Source organism: Podarcis raffonei, chromosome 13 (genome assembly GCF_027172205.1).
Source record: "Podarcis raffonei isolate rPodRaf1 chromosome 13, rPodRaf1.pri, whole genome shotgun sequence".
NCBI classification, from domain to species: Eukaryota; Metazoa; Chordata; class Lepidosauria; order Squamata; family Lacertidae; genus Podarcis; species Podarcis raffonei.
Window position 1 is genome coordinate 44,108,797 of NC_070614.1, and position 14,308 is coordinate 44,123,104.

The 14,308-nt window shown below is 40.1% G+C and overlaps 1 protein-coding gene across 1 annotated transcript; it reads left to right on the forward strand.

The window, feature by feature from the left end:
- Nucleotides 1-1,455: 1,455 nt before the first annotated feature.
- Nucleotides 1,456-12,304, forward strand: LOC128399009 (vomeronasal type-2 receptor 26-like). Its single transcript, XM_053360267.1, has 5 exons — nucleotides 1,456-1,673; nucleotides 2,744-3,035; nucleotides 3,276-4,121; nucleotides 7,791-7,917; nucleotides 11,403-12,304. The coding sequence occupies exons 1-5, from the start codon at nucleotides 1,456-1,458 to the stop codon at nucleotides 12,302-12,304; spliced, it is 2,385 nt and encodes a 794-aa protein (XP_053216242.1).
- Nucleotides 12,305-14,308: the final 2,004 nt, after the last annotated feature.

Consider the following 14,308-nt stretch of genomic DNA (forward strand, 5'->3'; position numbering starts at 1 on the left):
CAGATGTAAATAAATAAATAAATATTATGGCTCATAGTTCAACCCATTCATTGTCTCATGTCTTCGTTTTGCTGGTGTGTGTGTGTGTGTGTGTGTGTGTGTGAGAGAGAGAGAGAGAGAGAGCGCACAATAAACACCAGGAGAAAGCTAGACTCTACAGAGATAGAGTGGGAGATCCCATTGTAAATGTTGGGAGTTCATTATTAAGCATAACTTATTCCATGGTTTTAAGTGAATTGAGGCATGCCTGACTTGTGCTTAACAGAAGCTTGCTTTACGGTGTGGGTTTATATTCTCAAATGCCATGGAACAGCGCACTGATGCTAGGAGAGAACCCAACTTAACACAGCAGAGTTACATTCATGTCTTCTCACAAAAATAAAACCTATGGAACAAGGTTTCTGTGGCTGTTTCCCAAAGCAAACCTATCCATTCCATTACCCAGCTGATTTGCACATCTCAAATCTTTATTACTTAGGCTTGAAATCATACAGTAATACAAGTAAATTGGTGCACCACTCAAATGTAACTTACAACAACAATAACTATAAATCAACACTAACAACAGACTCAACTGTCTTCTGTATTGAAAATATTATTTGGGTATTAATCTCTGCCAGTAACGGGGGAAAAACCTAAATTCAAGGTATGCTTTGTATGTTTTTGAGGAGGGGCTTTGGCCTCCTTAGGCCAAATATTTAAAACATTAATTGCATACTTTTACATGATACCTCTCTCTTGTTTATCAGGGGCCCTGTTTTCATTACAGTCCTATTGGCCATCACAACTGAGTTTTGATAGCAGAAGTTCATAACTTATGCAAGACTTCATGCCACTTTTGAAAAGGCAAACCTTGCAAACTACTCCCTTTTTTCTGTTAGTATTCATTTTTGAATATATTACTTCAAGTTTGTTATTCATTACTATGGGTCCCACTGGGTCCCACTGAGCTGGGTCCCACTGAGCATGTCCAAAGGAGACTCCTTTCCAGTTGTGTTAAATATTTTTTCTTCTGCAATATCTCACAGAACCAAACTGAGCTGGTCCCACTGAACAGGACTGGGGGAGACTTCTCTCAAGTTGTGATAAACATGTTTTCTGTTGCTATGTCACACAGATCCAGCAATGCTACATAGGCGACTGTCTCCCTTGTAATTTTCAATGAGCCATGATTACATCTAGTTATTCTGCTAGTCCCCAGAGAATTCAATGACCATTCCCACAATTGTGAACCAAGACTAAGAATGCTGTTAAAATCCCATCTGTCACACAGAGCTGTCAATAGAGATGGTTGCATGTCTGTTTTCTGATACTTCCATTGTGTGTGTGTTGTTGTTGTTTTTGGCTTCAAATGCATGCAAACTCAAGTCAAGTTGTCCAAGTCAAAGACACTCAGATGGCAATATACATAGAAGCCAATGAGCTGATATTTAAAAGGCAGAGTTTTCATGCAAGATGGTGATATTTGTGATACTGGTGTTAGTGTTGCTAACCCAAATGATGTCTATTTCTCCAATGGTTAAACACACCATCACTCACCCTATTCTTACTCATCACAAGTGCTATCATGTAGGAGATTTCATCATTGCTGGCATTATTTCTCAGATATACATATTGCCTAATCCAATCAAATTTAAAGAACATCCTTCTCACGAAGCATTTGACAATATCATGTAAGGAACCATATTATTGTTGCGTTGTTTTCGTTCTGTTCTGTTGTTTTGCAAAATGTACATTCTCAGGCAAGCCAATGCAATCAACTTTATTTTCAGTGCATTACAAATGGTTTATTGTCTCTACATCATTGTATAGATTTGTATCATACTACCCTACCCTGTTTCTATGTAGACGGTGATTTTCAGCAGTGCAAATTCAGGGAGAGACTCCATCTCCTAATCCTCTTCCTGTATAATATATTTAAGGTTTTTTTTAAGAGCAGCCTTCCCTATCCTTCTACCCCACCTAACTAGCCTCTTGCCTATAACTTCCATCATTATCCACCATCACAGTCAATGGCGGGAACTATGGGTGTTCTAGTTCAAAGCATCTGTTTCACGCAGGGTTGGGAATTCTGCTATAGAGTGGCAACCTTCTTCATTGTACTGAATAGGAATAATAATAGACCAGGTAAACTACCAAAAGGTCAAACAAGGTGAGAAATCATTACTAACTGCATGAATAGCTCTCAGGCTGTTTAGCTCTCAGGCTGTAATCCAAATCACACTACAATGGGAGGAAGGCCTGCTGATTTCAGTGAGATTTACTTTCAAGAAGACTATACATTTTTTTGCATTGGAATATTTATAAGAAATCTTACAACTAACATTGAGTGGGGTACAACATGTTCATGGTGAGTTCCGGCACCTCTTTACCTAGAATATTAGTTTTCACTTAATGTAAGATGATACCAGATTGTGAGTGGAGTCTAAAACTCCTGGCAGAAGCAGAATGTTATTAGTAAATCCATTTCTTTCTGCAGCCTCTTCCTACTGCCACTTCTCATCCTGCTTTGGATCTTAACCTAATCCTTTAGGGTGACATATTTGGGGGATGGGAGTGGTTAGGATCCAAGCTTTTATTTGCCATCAGGCTATGTGCTGAAAAGTTTCCCCCCACTTCCTAGAATATGTCCAAATGATCTATCTTAGAGCAAAGTTTTTAGTGTATAGATAGGACTGAAATGTAGCAAATACCAAATTTTGAAGAAGATAAACTATAGTGCATCGTTTATTTCTCACTGTAGGGTACTAACTCAGAGCTACCAGCAAATCCTGGCCTTGCAATTTGCTGTGAAAGAGATAAATGAAAACCCCCAGATATTACCCAATGTCACCATGGGTTTCCACATCTACAACAGCAATTTCCATGCAAGATGGACCTACCTTGCCTCAATGGAACTTCTGTCTACACCAGGCGGGTTTATCCCAAACTACAAGTGTGACATTCAGAATAGTCCAGTTGCAGTCATTGGGGGACCCAATTCTGATATATGTCTCTACATTGCAACCATCCTGTGCATTTATAAGATTCTCCAGGTATAATGTACCTTAGAGTTGTATATATGCCTGTTATATATAGTTTTGCCGGGAGTCTTGGAGATTGTGATTGAAATAAAAAGCTGTACTTTACATGAATCTCATTGGCTCCTAATGCACATTGAATGCTGGATTGGACAGTTTTGGAGGACAAGCCTTGCAATTTAGGAATTGCAGCAACACATTTTAATTCAGAGCTATCCTTACTGTCTCTCTAACTTTCACTGTTATTTTCTTTAGCTTACGTATGGCTCTGCTCCAGTGATAAATGATGAAACCCATGGAGTTTCTTTGCACCAGATGTTCCCAAATGGAGACAAACAGTATATGGGGATTGTCCAGCTACTGCTGCATTTTCAGTGGACATGGATTGGGGTGCTTTTCATAAATGATGACAGTGGAGAGAGATTGAAAGCAAGAATGCTTCACACTTTCTCCCAGAAAGGCATCTGCTTTGATTTTGTCGAAAGATTTCCACAAGCAGTATTTTCTACTGGAATTCATGATTTGGTGCTGGAGGGGATTCACACAATCAATGTTGTTATGAAAAGCACTGCCAATGCAGTTGTTGTAAATGGTGAAATCCACACCATTCTTGTTTTAAGAACACTGTTGCATCTTCAAGAATTTGAGGAAATACCCATAAAAACAAAGATCTGGATTATGACAGCCGAGATGGATTTTACAGCACTTAGTGCTCAAAAAGGTTGGGACATCCACTTTATCCATGGCAGCATATCCTTGGCAATTCACTCAAAGGATCTTCCAGGATTCCACACATTTCTTCAAACAAGAAACCCTACCAGAGCAAAAAAAGACGATTTTATTAGGGTCTTCTGGGAAAATGCTTTTAGCTGTACTTTCCATAGTTCCACCTTAGAAGAGGATGCTGGTGAAATCTGCACCGGAGAAGAAAAACTGGAGACACTCCCTCAGTCAGTTTTTGAAATGAGAATGACTGGTCACAGCTATAGTATCTACAATGCTGTACATGCAGTGGCAGAAGGTTTACATGCTATGTATTCATTGAAATTCAAAAAAGTCAGTGAAAGAACATGGAACCTTATTAATCAACAGCCATGGCAGGTATTCCTCAAGCAGGAGAACTCATTATATCTATGGGTGCAACAGCGGTCCCTGTAATACGTAGATTTTCTCTTCACCGTAGTGGAGTTTTAGGTATCCAAGCAGTAGGTTAATCATAGTTGACATTTAACAGCAAGTTTCAGTTCAGCATATCACTTACAATCTGTACATAGATTTTATTACTAGAGATGGTTAAGTTGGCCATGAGTGATAATTAGAGAAAAGTAATATTAGTATTAACTTTATATTCATCTGTAAGGATGTTTCAGGTAAAATGGCCTCTTGAAATTCTCCACCCTACTCTATTCTCCTCCAAGCCATGTTTCTCCAGGAGAGGAAGAAATTCTCCATCAGTTGGTGATGATGGACTTCACAATTAGCAGTGGCAGTAACATAGCTTCCTTACTTCTCTCTCTCATCAATTCCTAATGAGTTTGGGATAATTCATGCATCCGTACTCATAAACACCAATTGTTCTTGATTATATTACTTACAGGGGGATTTTTTTACATATTTAACATACTTTTTCAAAGTGGTTGGACACACACACACACACAACAATTTCCCCTGAGAGAGATGACATGTGATCAAGACGCATCAGTGCCAGGGTGACTTGCTTTGGTGTCAAGAAGTGTGGTAGCAGAAGCTCCACAAGCTATCTAGCCATGGGCCTGTGGCTATGACAACCTGACAACCAAGACAACATAGAGACAGCCTTCACACCCTGTCATTTAGGAACATGCAAGTGAATGAGAATCCAGAAATGTGTAGGATCTGGAGTGCACCTCTGATAGAAAGTAATCTGTTTTGGGGTTTTTTTTGTAAACCACCTTAAGGGTTTCTTTTAAATTCAAGTGGCATATCAATTTTATGAAAATAACAATAAATGAGATACAAAGTACAGTGGTACCTCGGGTTAAGTACTTAATTCGTTGTGGAGGTCCTTTCTTAACCTGAAGCACCACTTTAGCTAATGGGGCCTCCCGCTGCTGCCGCGCCGCCGGAGCACGATTTCTGTTCTCATCCTGAAGCAAAGGTCTTAGCCCGAGGTAATATTTCTGGGTTAGCAGAGTCTGTAACCTGAAGCGTATGTAACCCAAGGTACCACTGTATACACTGATCCCTCCAGATCAGATCAGGACAGTCCTTATAAGAATCAGAACTTTGGTAGTTCTCCTTTCTGTAGTAAAGGATCATTATCCTCATGCATCTCTGTTACTTATGATAGATACTTTTGATCTACTTCTCTCTCTCTCTCTCTCTCTCTCTCTCTCTCTTCTAATTTAGCTTCACCATTATCTAAAAAGTTTATCATTTAACAACAGTGCTGGGGAAAAGGTTTCCTTTGACCAAAAGGGGAATTTAATTGCTGGATTTGATATTATCAACTGGATCACATTCCCAAACCACTCCTTTCTTAGAGTCAAGGTTGGACAGATAGCATCACAGGCTTCCCTGGACAAATTATTCATTTGTGAAGATGCCATCCAATGGCCCAATAGATTTAACCAGGTACATTTGGCGATAAACAAATAGCTTCCCCAATGTTCAAAAAGATACTTTTTTTGAAAAAAAGCTTATGGCAAACTGAAAGTTTTATGGTGGTGAACCTCAAACGCAGACACACTCTGCAACAGAATGCCTTCTACAAATTTCCTCTGTGACTAGAAGCAGTCACAATGTTACATTTGGTTTCAGCATAGGGTACATCGGTCAGTCCTAGCTGAACTTTCAGTGTTTGTCCACAGCTGCACAGTTCAGCATAGGAACAGAGGAATGCATTCCTATCTTGCCTCCCCTTAAGACTTTCCCACACCCCTCACTTGCCCTTCCTGAGTATCTTTGCTGGCTGGAATGTGCCCTTGGACTGTAATCATGACTCTTGCGAGTATGGGTGGAGGAGGGACAGACATGTGTATGTGTTTAGAGACCTCAGACATTTTCATGGCTAGAATGTAGCATATTGCAGACCCTCCAAGTGTCCCTATTTTCCAGGGACGTCCCTGATTTAGAGAAGCCATCCTGGTTTCTGATTTGATCCCAGAATGTCCCACTTTTCTTTAGGATGTCCCTATTTTCATTGGAGAAATATTGGTGGGTATGGAGTTATCCGACCCCCAAGTCATCTGAAGGCAGCCCTGTATAGGGAAGTCTTTTTAATGTTTAATGTTGTAATATGTTTTTATATATGTTGGAAGCTGCCCAGAGTGGCTGGGGCAACCCAGTAAGATGTACGGGATAAAATGGAATGGGACGTCCCTATTTTCATCAGAGAAATGTTGGAGGGCATGATATTGTGTACAGACACATCTAATGTTCTGCCCACTTTGGCCTCTGGATCTGCCCAGCATTGGCATGTGGCTTCCAGAAGCTTATCCATGAGGGAGTTTGACCTTCAGGTAGAAAAACAACAACACACCTATATAACTTAGAAAGCTTGGCAATGCAGTCTCAATTATGTCAAGAATGCCATGCCTATCTTAAGACTGGGACAGATTTGCTTCAGCCTCTGATTAAGGAGGAGGTCCCAAGCCTGCAGAGGGGAGGCCAGTCGAGATGGGGCTGGTACTTTGCTTTATAAGGTTGGTGTTGCCCTAGAGACTTCCTTCCACTTCTTTGTGGGGGGTGGGAGCAGAGACAGATCTGACCCACAGTACTAAAAATGTTCCTTACACATGTCTTCTATGTGCTCAGCTGAATGCTGGACAGGAGGGGTGGGGTGAAGAGGTTTGGGGCCCCTACTCCCCAGTCTCCTGGCTTGGGCAGGATATCTTTTTCCCCCTCACCTGCTTGTTGTGGTGGAGTTCAACTAGGTTTCTTTTAATCAGGAGGGTGGAAAGTGGGAAGTTTCCCTCTTTAGTTTGACATTTGTTCACCTGTGTACACTTTATCCCCCCTCCCTCTTATTATTTATTTTAATTTTATGTTGCAAACTAAAAAATGTATAATGAAGTAAAATATTTGAGTATGCACACATTACAGTGAACCCAACAATATATAAGGTAATGTGATTTAGTGAGCTTTATTACCCCTTTATATACCAAACATACTATTTTTTTTATGTTACTCTGTTGCCTGATCCTTTCCATATTTGTTTCACCATATACACTGCATCCCAATCCTCAGCTGTTGGAGTTCTCCCTCCACCATTAGTTTCCACATAATAAGAGATGTACTGCCATTTATTTACCCTAAGATAGAACTAAGCCCTTAAGAAAGCATAATTAATGGGTCCAATGGTCATTTACAGCCTGCTAGATTTCATTTTGGATCAAAGTTAAAAAAAGAAAGAAAGTGAGCTGTATCTACATTTATTGCTTTACAATGCAAAGCAAAACTCAAGCAATTTCAGAACTTCTGATGGTTCAACCCCTTTGTTATGAAAAGGCACAACTTTAATTTATACTCAGGGATAGGAGTCTGAAGGAAACCTCAAGGTAATGAACAGATTTGCACAAAACATTACTCAAATGGGTGGGTGGGGAGTTAATTAGCAGTGGAGATTCCAAATGCCCATTCCATATCAAACGCTATCTAGAAGCAATGTTACTGTGCTATGCCATCAGCAACTCAGTTTTTACATATAGACCAGCAACTGAAAACAATGCAGTGTTCTTGTTTGTTTGTTTTTTGACTGGTAAAACTTTCTACTCTCTTATTCATGGACAGACAAAGCCACTTTCTCAGTGTAATGACAACTGTCGCTCAGGATATAGTAAGTCAAAGAAGGAAGGGAAGCCATTTTGCTGCTATGATTGTCTCCGCTGTCCAGAGGGCAAGATTTCCAATCAGAAGGGTACGAGATGTTATATACAGAACATATCAAATATATTGGCTGCTCAATTTTGTGCCCTTTCATTTTTTCCATTTCAGCTATATATGCAGCTTAATCACCCAAATTTCTAAGCAATGTACATAAAGATTACAAAAAGCATACCATGGGTAAAATAAAATTGAAATTAATAATAAAAACAGGAAATCCTTAAAATGTCTGCTGAAATAGGAATGTATTAGTCAAGCACCTGAAGTGTCTGGCTGATCTCAGCTAGAAAAGAGTTCCTCAGGGACTTCCGGGTTGGCGCCATTGTTTAATGGCGGATTCCCTCCGAGCTCTGGAGGGAATCGGCTCCGTAGCGTCTGGGTCTGGCCGCTGCGGCGAAGCGGAGACCCTTAAAATCACAGGCGCGGATGCCTGTGAACACAGAGACTCGGCGGGCACCATTTGCGCCCCCCCAATCCGCGACGGAGCCTTTTTAAAGGCTTCGGAACGGAGGCAGGGTGAGGCGTGGTGCTGAGAGTACTCCCTCGCCTACGGAGTGAAGCCGCAAGCCATTGACAGAGAGCGCCAACTTCTTCCAAGACCGATTGGACTCTAAAACATAAACCCGTGAGTAATACGGAGATTGGAACCCTAAAAAATTTTTAATTTGGGATTTGGAACGAGCGGGAAGGGGCTAAAAAGGAAGTCCACCCCCCCTTTGTAAACAATTTAAAGCAAAGGACTGGGCAGCTAAGGTCGAGAGAATCTGTTTCTTGTTTTTTAATGAAAGATCCTGACTTCACGGTTTTGACACTACAAGAAGATTTACTGGAGGATAAAAAGAATTTTGGGAGTCGAAATTTCACACCCCCCCCCCCGAGACCCGGGAACGTCCTATGAGAAAGCCTGTTGCATTGAAGATTTTGACAGCTGTCAAGTGAGCTGTTAGTCAGCTAGTTGTCAGCTGGAAAAAGAGAACATTGTTTCTGCTGTTTTTGCTGGTTTATTCGGTATAACTTGTTGAAAATAAGGAGGGCTGATACAAAATAACTGGACTTTTGGTTTTGAGTTGAAAGGAACATTAAGGAACTAAAATCCCCCTAGAGGGGTAACAGGGACACTACATCACAAAAATGGCTGGAGTATGTAAAATCCAAGCAGAATTGGACAGAGCACTCGTTCTCTTGGGAAACTTGCAAGATGAATACAATGCTTTGTCTACAAAGGTATCACTACTACATTGGACAGTAAACAACAGTTTTGAGCCTGATAAGGACTTGAAACAGGAAGCCTACTCAACTGAACAAATAAATGAAACTGAAAGTGTGGATACGATGGAGCAATATGTTGTTTTCGAAGAAAATGTAGGAGGAGCAGGAGATTTGCAGGAGTCAAAGGAGAGTTACAATATGAGGCCTGACATGATGATAAAAAAGGACAATAAAAATAGGATGTGGAAAGCCTGGTCTGAATGGGAGTTTGGAAAATGGAGAGATCCCCTTTGGAGGAGATCTGAAGACCTGAGGATTACAAATTTGTTGAAGGAGAAAGCTGGAGCTGTGGGGACATTTGGATCTGAAAGAAATTTGAAACAAGAGTTGGAGCACCCCATAGGCTTTGCTTTTAAGTATGGAGGACTGGCTGGAAGCAACATGGATTCTGTTGGGCCGGAGCCCCTCCGAGACTTGGGGCTTAACATCAAGGACTATCAAAGAGACCGGCAGAAAGGAACTGAGAGAGATATAAGGGCCTCGGACGTGAGATCTCCAGGCTAAATAAATAATATAAAGACTGATGGATATTGGTTGGGGACTGGAACCGGGAAAAGGGTGGGTGGAGGTTGGGAATCCAAAGGGTACATAAGGATAATTTTGCTTTTTATATTTTGTTAGTGGTAAGGAAATTGGGCAAATCGTGGAAGGGAAATTTTGGTCGACTTTAGGAAAAAGGTTTAAGAATAATCAATGAGGTATAAGTATTGATGTGTGATTTTAATAAGGTAAAATTGGTCTTTTCTTTTTAAATTAATTGAAAATAAGGCTGTTAAAAATTAATTGAGGAAATGGGAAAAAGAAGTAAAGTAAAACAATAGTATTTTAGAACAAATGTTTAAGTTAAGGTGAAGAAATAAGTTAAGGACTTGCTGAACTGACAATTTAAATTGGAATACAAGAAGGGGAGGTGTGAGGAGGTCTGAGAAATAAGGTTAAGAATAACAAGTATCAGAAACTTTGTGTGTTTTTTCTACTTTTTTGTTTAGTTTTGATTTTTGTGTTTTTTTCTTTGTTGTGTTTATTTTTTGTTTTTGTTTGTTGTGTGTTTTTTGAAAATGCCAATAAATATTTAATAAAAAAGAAAAAGAAAAGAGTTCCTCAGAACTGAGTCCACAATCTGGATATCAGCCAGATACATTATATGGATAAAGTCCATGCATAATTCTCAGGAACCAATAAATGGTATGTTATGCTCAGGGAACAAAGAGGTAATGATAAAAATCTGGATTTCAGGACAGAGCTGAACTTTCTTTGCTCAGTATATTGGATACTGCTGCTCAAAGGCTGACCAAAGCTTCTGGAAAATAAATACATAAGAAGGCAATTTTTTCCCCCAATCTGCCAACCTTTATTTAAGACTTTGTAATATTGGCACTTGATGACAATAGTGCTCTACGTACATAAAATGTAACCAGCCATTTCTTTTACAGACATGGATGACTGTTTCAACTGTCCAGAAGATCATTATCCAAACAGTGACCAGGATATGTGCACCCCAAAAGCTGTAACCTTCCTGTCATATGAAGAGCCTTTGGGACTTACTCTGGCTATTATTGCTCTTTTCTTTTCTTTCATCACAGTTTGGGTGCTTTGCATCTTCATTAAGCACCAGAAAACTCCCATAGTGAAAGCCAATAACAAAGAGCTCACCTTCACTCTCCTTATCTCCATCATGCTCTCCTTCCTTTGTACATTGCTATTTACTGGGCAACCTTCAAGGCTGACATGTTTCCTTCAACAAACTGCGTTTGGCATCATCTTCTCAGTGGCTGTTTCTTGTATTTTGGCCAAGACAATCATTGTGGTTCTAGCTTTCGTAGCTACAAAACCAGGCTCCAGAATAAGAAGCTGGATGGGGAAACAACTGGCCAACTCAATTGTTCTGTGCTGTTCCATGATTCAAACCACCATTTGCACTGTGAGACCTTCCCCCTATTTTGCCAAAGTGGATACAGGCACAGCAGCCCCTTCAGAGTGCATTTAGCCTGTCAGATTGCAGACAAATAGGATGAGGAGGATTTTGTTGTTTTTGTTTTCTAGCAAACCCCATGTATCTAGTGAAATATAGGCAATTAGGAAAACCAAAAGATGATAAGGGCCAGGGTGCATTTGGGGTGGGGTATTGACATTGCATTTGATTTAAAAGGGGGGAACACAACCTTTCTTCATTATTTGGCCCCCAGATACAGCCAATGTACACGCTTGTTATTAAATATGAAAGACATTTAAAAGATGTTTCTTTTACAGATATGAATGATTGTTTACAATGCCCAGAAGACCAGTATCCAAATAACCTCCAGGATTCATGCATTCCGAAATACATAAGTTATTTGTCCTATGAAGAACCATTGGGGATCAGTTTGACAATTGCTGCTCTCTCTCTTTCTTCCATCACAGTTTGGGTACTTCAGATTTTCATTAAGCACCAGGACACTCCCATAGTCAAAGCCAACAACCGAAGCCTCACTTACACTCTCCTTTTCTCCCTCTTGCTCTCTTTCCTTTGTACTTTATTATTCATAGGTCGACCTGAAAAAGTAGTATGTCTCCTTCGACAATCTGTTTTTGGTGTCATTTTCTCCATTGCAGTTTCTTGTGTATTGTCCAAAACAACAATAGTGGTCCTAGCTTTCATGGCTACCAAACCAGGATCCAGCATGAGAAAATGGATGGGGAAACAACTGGCCACCTCCATTGTTCTTTCCTGCTCCATGATTCAAACCACACTATGCATTGTGTGGCTCTCAACCTTCCCCCCATTCCCAGATTTGGACATGCACTCCATGACTAAAGAAATTGTACTGGAATGTAATCAAGGGTCAGTCAGTATGTTTTATTGCGTCCTGGGCTATATGGGTTTCCTGGCCATTGTCAGCTTCACTGTGGCCTTCTTAGCCAGGAAGTTGCCTGACAGCTTTAATGAAGCCAAGTTTATCACCTTCAGCATGCTGGTCTTTTGCAGTGTGTGGTTGTCATTTGTTCCAACTTACTTGAGTACCAAGGGCAAATACATGGTGGCTGTGGAGATCTTCTCCATTTTAGGCTCCACTGCTGCTTTATTAGGCTGCATCTTTTCCCCCAAATGCTATGTTATTTTACTGAGGCCTGAACTGAACAGCAGAGAACAGCTAATGGGGAAAAAGAGATAAAGAAGTTAAAAATGGATGGTAAAGTAAATCTAAGCTTAGCACTGTGCATATCTGAGTGAAAACAATTGGAAGTGAACATCTAACTGCTGGCATGCTCCATAGGTTTTAATGAGTTGTTGTGGTTTCAAGCATTGTGTGCTTATGAAACTCTGTGCCTTTGCTATTGGAAATATGGTCTCATTAACAGAAAGTTTAGTGGAAACTCAATGAGTAGGTGTGAGTTTGAATTACTGCTTAAAATATATATGTTCATTTTATTGTATGAAATTAGAGATGTTGCATGTTTTTTATTGCTATTAAAACAAATACTTTTCTATATTGGTTTCTGGGGCTGCATTGCTACTCTGTATATTTCCCCCAAAATGCTATATCATAGTATTGAGGTCCAAGCTGAATAATAGGGAACAACCAATAAAGAAGACAGCATTAAGGAAATCATTGTCTGTTGACTATTGAATCATTTCTTGGCATTAATCTCAACTATAGGACGCACTTTTTCCCCTTCCAAAAATGAAGGGGAAATCTGTGTGCGTCCTATGGGGCAAATGCAGGCTTTCGCTGAAGCTTGGAGAGCGAGAGGGGTCGGTGTGCACCGACCCCTCTCACTCTCCAGGCTTCAGGAAGCTATCAGCAAGCCTGGGGAGCCCGCGGGAGTTCCCGTCGGGCTCCCTATGCTGCGGATAGCAGCCTGCTTCCTGGAGCGCGGGGCGCGCTGAAGCAGAGCACCCTGTGCTTCGGAAAGATATCCGCAGCCTCCTGCCCGGAGCGTTGGGCCCACTGAAGCAGAGCGCCCCGCGCTTCAGGCAGATATCCTTTTCTCCTCTAAAAACTACGGTAGGTGCATTTTTAAAAGCTCGGGCTTTCCCCACGGCTGGGGGGGGGAATAATTTTTTTCTTTATTTCCCCCCCCCAAAAAAACTAGGTGCATCCTATGGGCCAGTGCGTCCTATAGGGCGAATAATAATAATAATAATAATAATAATAATAATAATAATAATAATAATAAATTTTATTTATATCCCGCCCTCCCCAGCCGAAGCCGGGCTCAGGGCGGCTAACAACAATAAAACAGTACAAAAGTACAACACAAACAACACTCTAAAATCATTCATTATAAAATTAATTAAACATTACGGTAAATGTTTCAAGCCTATGGCACTGGTGCCTTTCTTACATATCTTAAGGCGCTAGGCAAAATTTCCTCTTCTCCCAGGCCTTTGGCTAATTAAACAATATGTGGCCTTTTTAATTATTATTATTATTAATTCCCTGCCCATCTGACTGGGTTTCCACAGACACTCGCAACAGAATATTAAAAACAGAATAAAATATCAAACATTAAAAACTTCCATAAACAGGGCTACCTTCAGATGTGTGGCAAGTTATTGTTTTTGTTTATTATGGTACATATTCTGTGTTTTTATATTGTAAACTGCCCTGTGATGTTAAAATGAAGGGCAGCATAGAATTAACTAACTAACTAACTAACTAACTAACTAACTAGCTAACTAACTAACTAACTAACTAACTAACTAACTAACTTTAATAGACCTTACATGCAATCTAATTAATTTGGGTATTTGGCCCTCTTCTTGTTCCCAATGGTTTCAAGCAGATGGATTAGAATATTACAGTATGTTTGATTTGTGTTATAGTTTCATATAATTATGTACTGGAATTTTGTTGACACTGTTGTTGTGTAATGACTTATCCACTGTGTTACAGATACATTTGTTCCGATTCTGATTTCAGTTGGCATAGTGGTTGCCTTAGTTTGCTTAATGTGTTGCATACTATGCAACTTTAGACAGAGCATGGTTATAAAATGGCCTACAAATAAATGGATGATATGAACCAACATCAGAGTTTCAACTATTTATTTTACTCTGGGAAACTTAGTAAAAATATTTTTGCAGACTTTTTAAAAAGTTGGAAGTGGACAGTGGAAGGATCCTGGAAGATAGTTCGTGACAGTTTAGATGTATGGTTGGACTTCGTACAGTT

Bases quoted from the DNA above. Each gene is read 5' to 3' on its own strand.
- LOC128399009 (XM_053360267.1), top strand. From the start codon at position 1,456: ATGGTGATATTTGTGATACTGGTGTTAGTGTTGCTAACCCAAATGATG. The intron at 1,674-2,743 runs GTAAGGAACCAT...TTCTCACTGTAG, and splicing joins GAAGCATTTGACAATATCAT to GGTACTAACTCAGAGCTACC. The intron at 3,036-3,275 runs GTATAATGTACC...TATTTTCTTTAG, and splicing joins GCATTTATAAGATTCTCCAG to CTTACGTATGGCTCTGCTCC.